This window comes from Meleagris gallopavo, chromosome 15 (genome assembly GCF_000146605.3).
Source record: "Meleagris gallopavo isolate NT-WF06-2002-E0010 breed Aviagen turkey brand Nicholas breeding stock chromosome 15, Turkey_5.1, whole genome shotgun sequence".
Classification (NCBI taxonomy): Eukaryota; Metazoa; Chordata; class Aves; order Galliformes; family Phasianidae; genus Meleagris; species Meleagris gallopavo.
In genome coordinates this window covers 9399064-9404728 of record NC_015025.2, presented here as the reverse complement: position 1 = coordinate 9404728, position 5665 = coordinate 9399064, and the positions used below count along the sequence as shown (strand labels likewise).

Sequence of the window (5665 nt, the reverse complement as noted above, 5' to 3'; positions counted from 1 at the left end):
TTATCCCTGTGTTTGGTGCAGGCTGTGTGGGGCTGTGGGAGCCCCGAGTGTGCTGTGGGCCGTGTGTGGGCACGCGGTGGTGCCCGGGGTGCTGGTGTGGGGGAAGCAGAGGGGGGTGCCCGGTCCTCATCTTTGTGCTGTGTGGGGCCGTGCTGCCGCCGACTGACTCTGTCTCCTCCTTTCTTCCCACTGCACTCAGTTGAGGACCGCGAGGATGAGCTGGTTAGGAAGCCCAGGTAAGGAGCAGGCAGCTCCTGTCCTCTGCTGTCCTGCCTGTCACCTCCTGCTCCCTGTACCTCTCTGTCCTTTCACTCTTTCTAGAGCTGAGGTGGTCACAGAGCCTCAGCACCTGCACTGAGCTCACCTCTGCAATGGGCACTGCCAGCACTGGGCCACAGCTGTGACCATCTCATTGTGAGGGTCCTGCCCGGGCACCACGTTGCTACTGTCCCCTGCTGCTGTGCCCTGATGCTGGGCTGACCCCAGTCTGGGTGTCCCTGGCAGGACCCTGGGCACTGCTAGCGGTAGGGAGGCTGCACTGCACTTCAGTGTTCTGACACAAAGAGTCAGTGGTATCTGGTGGCATTGGCACAGCCTGGCTGTGAGCATCGGGAGATCCAGGACAGCACCAATACCTCAGCAGCAGTACTGGGGTGGGACTGCAGGGGAGCTGGGAGCTGGAGGAAGCAAATTCTGTTGCCATAACCGTGGGGCTGGGGACTGTGGGGGCTGTGGACCGTGGGGGCTGTGGGGAATGCACTGTGCTGTGATTTATCCTTGTGCCGCCGTTCTCTCTACACCACAGAAGTCCCCACGTATCGTTCTGTGGTACGGAGGAGCCGCGGTGAGTCTGTGGCGGGGTTTGTTCATATGAAACCCTCGGGCAGTTCTGTCATCTGGGCAGTGCAAGGTCAGGTCAGTGCCAGCTGAGTGCCTGCCTGTCACTTGCAGGCAGCCCCCGCCCCACGTGGAGCCCCCCAGCACCCCCGCGTGTGACCCGGGCAAGCTGCGGCTGATGGAGGATGCTGAGGACTGGCAGCCCCGCACCGGCACCTCCCAGTCCCGCTCCTTCCGCAAACTGGCCCGGCTGACGGGCACTGATGGCCGTAAGTCCCTGTCGCTGCCTGGAGCTGCCTGCTGTTGTGGGTCGAGGTGGCACCGGGCTGTGGCCATGATGTTCCTGTGTTGTTTGTGTGTTGGCCATGTGTGTGTGGTGCCCGGGGTGCTGGTGTGGGGGAAGCAGGGAGGGGTACCCACTCCTCGTCCCTTTGCGCTGTGTGGGGCCGTGCTGCCACTGACTGACTCTGTCTCCTCCTTTCTTCCCGCTGCGTTCAGTGGAAGATGATGATGTATTTATTAAAAAGCCCAGGTAAGGGGGGTGCAAGCACAGATTCCTGGGCTGTATGTCCAGGCCTGTGGGCACTGCTGGCACTGCGCTGGGGTGGTTGAGCTGCACTGTGGTCTCTCGGGCAGCTGGGGTGAGGAGGAGTGTGCTGGCACTGGCAGACCTTGCTGGGGGTGTTGGGAGGTGCTGTGCATCTTTTAGAGATCAGGTGGGGAGTTCCTGAGGCTCAAGGCCCTGCATGGAAGCAAGGAAGGACACAGGCTAGGGCTGCGACACAGCTTTGCCTTTCCACCATCCCTCCTGCCTTCATGCTGTGACCGCTCAGTTCCAGATCTGCCTGGTTTGCTCTGTTGCAATTAAACACTTGTGTTTTTATAGCTAGCTCCTTCTTGTCCTTGCCCTCAAGAGGCACAAAGGCACTGGCTTTCCATCTGACACTGTCCTTGCTCCTCTGGGTGCTGCTTGCCCTGGCTTCTTACAAGTCCAGTGATGGCAGGGTGCTGGGGGAGCACGGACTTTGCCCCCTGTGGTACCAACCCATCCCTGCCCTTCCTGGCTCTGCTGGAGCTGGCCCAGGGCTCCCCACACTACTGGATGCTGTGTGAGAGGTGGAAGTGTGCCTGGACACTGTCACATCGGAGCAAGTAGCAGTGTGTGTGATGCCCCAAGTCCTTGGCCAGCCCACAGCACCTCAGCATTAGAGCACGGTGGCCCTGTGCTCCCACCCTGCTGGGTGCCACAGACCTGGGGGTGCTGCGGGGCTGAAGGTGCTTGGCTCGATGCCCAGCACCAAAGTAGCTACTGGCTGGGCATGTGGACTTGGTCAGCTCCTGGCTGCAGAGTGGGGGTCATGCCTGCACGCACAAGCCAGCCTGCGTCCTGGGGGTGAGTGTGGCCAGCAGGATTAACTGGTTGTTTTGTAGCCAGGTCTCCGTACCGGACCCGTCCCTGGGAGCAGCAATGAAGACAGAACCAGGATTGGGTGAGAAAAAATACTTTCTCTGAGTTTGGGGCAAGGGGAGTGGAGATATGGGTAGGGCTGGTACTGGTGGATGCATCTTGCTTACCAGTGGATACAAAGGGCTTGGGAACATCATTCAAGAAGCTTCTGTTTGTGCAGCTCCCAGGACCCCTGCTGCCACCCCTGGCCCTACCAGCCGCCCGCCCTGGGCTGTGGACCCCTCATTTGCTGAGCGCTACGCCCCAGACAAGACAAGCACAGTGCTGAGCAAGCACAGCCAGCCGGCCACGCCGACCCCCATGCAGAACCGCAGCTCCATTGTGCAGGCAGCCCAGCAGGCACCTGAGGGCCCCGGCCGCACACCCCTCTGCTACAAATGCAACAAGATCATCAGGTGAGCCCCGGCCTCTGCAGCCCTGCCGCCGTCCTGGGCACTGCCAGGCCCCGCTGTGGCTGATGTGGCTCTGTCCCACCACAGAGGACGCTACCTCGTGGCACTGGGACATTATTACCACCCCGAGGAGTTCACCTGCTGCCAGTGCAGGAAGGTGCTGGATGAGGGTGGTTTCTTTGAGGAAAAGGGCTCCATCTTCTGCCCCAAGTGCTACGACACGCGCTACGCGCCCAGCTGTGCTAAGTGCAAGAAGAAGATCACTGGGGTGAGTGTCCTTCAGTCTGCCCTGCACCTCCCATCCCTGCTCCCTGCTTACCCATGTGTCCCCAGCCCTGTCCCTTCTCGTCCTGCCACAGGGATCTCTTGTTCCTTTCAGCCTTCTGTGGGGGTTCCCTGTGGTGTGGGGTGCTCCCTCCTGGCTGATAGCGGTTCTCTTCCAGGAGGTCATGCATGCACTGAAGATGACCTGGCACGTGCAGTGCTTCACCTGCGCAGCCTGCAAAACTCCCATCCGCAACCGTGCCTTCTACATGGAGGAGGGACAGCCCTACTGCGAGAGAGGTAGGACCAGGGGAGGACCCACGTCACCCCACACAGCCCCGGGGTACTGCCCACTGGTAGGACCGAGGATTGAATTGCTGTGGAGCTCTCCCCAGGATTCAGGGAAGGGAGGGGACCCCCATGAACCCTCTATCCCTATCCTCCCTGGTGCTGGGTGGTGCCATTGCTGGCGTATTGCCATGGTGATGATGGATGATTTACATCAAATGTGAAAGCTGCATCCTGGCTGGGGAGATTCACTTCTTCCCTGTGGCCCAGTGGTGGCAAGGGCCACCCTTCCCCAAGTGCCCGGTGCTTTCTTGTGCTTCAAGTCCTGCCCCTCTCCAAAGCTGGAAGCAAGTTGTCCCAGAGCTGTGCTGCAGCCCTGCGGCACAGGAATGAGGGGTTGCAGTCTTGGAGGAACCACTGACCTGTGCTCTGCTTATGCTCACAGACTATGAGAAGATGTTTGGCACCAAGTGTCGTGGCTGTGACTTCAAGATTGATGCTGGGGACCGTTTCCTGGAGGCGCTGGGCTTCAGCTGGCATGACACTTGCTTCGTCTGTGCGGTGAGCCATGTGCCTACCTGCTTCCCCCTGCTGTGAGCTGTGTCTCACACGGGGTGCATGCTGCCATCAGGTTTTCTCCACCTGGCTCTGTCCTGGTGGCTCAGACTGCTGCTCCCTGACATCTGTTCTGGGCTGGTGGCTGGGGCTCAGCATGGGAGGGGACGTTGGGGGCTGGCTCAGCCCTCCTGACTGCCTGCGCTCTCCTCCCCAGATCTGCCAGACCAATCTGGAAGGGAAGACATTCTACTCCAAGAAGGACAAGCCGCTGTGCAAGAGCCATGCTTTCTCCCACGTGTGAGGGGCAAGAGTTCAGCTGTGCCCATGCATGCCCCTGCTCCTGCATGCTCCTTTCCCACCCCTTTCCCTGCCCCAGGGAGCCAGGCTAAGACTTCACCCGTTCCCCTTACTCCTGCCTCTTTCCTGGCAACTCCTGGCCAGGCCCTGGCAGAAGCAGCACTGGCCCCTTCCATCTGGCTGGCTTCTTTTGTGCCCCCCTAGCTGACACAGGAGCCTGGGGAAGGGGATGCCACAGAGGTCTCCTGCCCTGAAGGTACTCAACACAATGGTTGTGGCCGTGCTGAGGCTGTAGCTGGGGAGGGTCTGGTTGCAGCAGAGCTGCTCCTTTGCTTTGATGGGGCCCAGCTGCCTTGGCACTCGGCACCAGGGCAGGGATGCTTCTAGCCCCCAGCCCCTGCCCCTTCCCTCGCCTCCCCAGCTTCATACTCAGCGCACGGGGCTTGAGCACTGGCTCTTTTCCCCCTGCCCACAGTGACCCCCACAGCCCAGCAGACTGCTGGTGGTTTCCTACCCACCCCCACATGGCTGCATGCCATGGAGCTGGGGAGGCCGTGGGGCTGTCTAGTGGCAGCACCGCCATGCCATGGAGTAGGACTGTGTGCCATGCCTGCCCTGGCTGTGGGCTGGGAGTGCACACCAGCCCCTGGTTAAAGGGTTCCCATCAGGCTTGAAAACTGCTTCCTACCAAAGAGCGTGTGCCACCGCTATCCCAGCACTGTAAATGCCTCTCCCAAACCCCCACTCTCCGGTTGGGCTGCATTTGATGTAGCCACGGTGCTTTTAGTGCCTTGAATAAACACTTTTTTGCGAGTGCCTGCTGTTTGGGGACTGTGGTTTTGCCGAGCGTGGTGTGGTGGGGCCAGGAAGGTCACACGTGGCCCTCACCCTGCTCCTGCCTGGAGCCCTGCCCTGTGGCCTGACTCAGCTCCACCGAGCTGCTAGGGAAAGCTTTGTTTCCTGGGGTTTCTCCTCCTTTGCCCCCTGGCAGAATCCGTGTCCCTGGGTCGCCCTTGCCTGGTTTAACAAGCAGAGAGCTGGGAAGCAGTAATTAATCCAGGGGGCAGAGCAACAACAGCGCTGAGCTGTGACCCCACAAGGGCATCCCCACTTACCCGGCGTTGTCCCTGTGTCCGTGCCGTGCCTCAGCGCCCACGCAGGGGTCGAGTCACCGGCACGAGCAGCTCGAGCACAGCGGTTCTGGCCGTGCTTCGGCGTAGTGCAGCCAACCGTCCGCCTGTTAGCGCAGCTGCTGTCCCGAAGGACGGGCGCGAGGCACCGCCGCCCTGGAGCGGGCTCCGGAGCAGTGCATGTGGGGACGGCCGCTCCCAGCGCTCCGAACTGACAGCTGTAGCGGTTAGTAATAACGTGATGAGCAACGGTAAGGAAAATCGCCTCGCTCATCCGTTGGAACGTTCTGCTGGGGGCAGGAGCCGGCTGCGGGAGCGGAACCCCAGCTCGGCCTTCTGCAGGTGGCAAATTCCCCCCCCCGCACCTCTGCCCTTCCGCCGCCCCGCCGCCCGCCGCTCCCTCCTGACGGCCTCTGCGAGCGGTGCCGAGC

General features: G+C 61.1%; 1 protein-coding gene across 1 annotated transcript in view; it reads left to right on the top strand.

Moving 5' to 3' along the window:
* PDLIM7 (PDZ and LIM domain 7) overlaps positions 1-4920 on the top strand; it is a 14828-nt gene extending 9908 nt beyond the window's left edge. Inside the window, 11 exon segments of the mRNA XM_031555703.1 lie at positions 22-24; positions 200-236; positions 806-844; positions 952-1106; positions 1336-1369; positions 2269-2327; positions 2466-2700; positions 2785-2965; positions 3141-3261; positions 3695-3810; positions 4022-4920. Of these exon segments, the coding sequence (XP_031411563.1) occupies positions 22-24; positions 200-236; positions 806-844; positions 952-1106; positions 1336-1369; positions 2269-2327; positions 2466-2700; positions 2785-2965; positions 3141-3261; positions 3695-3810; positions 4022-4108 (1067 nt within the window). The 3' untranslated portion in view covers positions 4109-4920.
* The last annotated feature ends 745 nt before the right edge of the window (positions 4921-5665 follow it).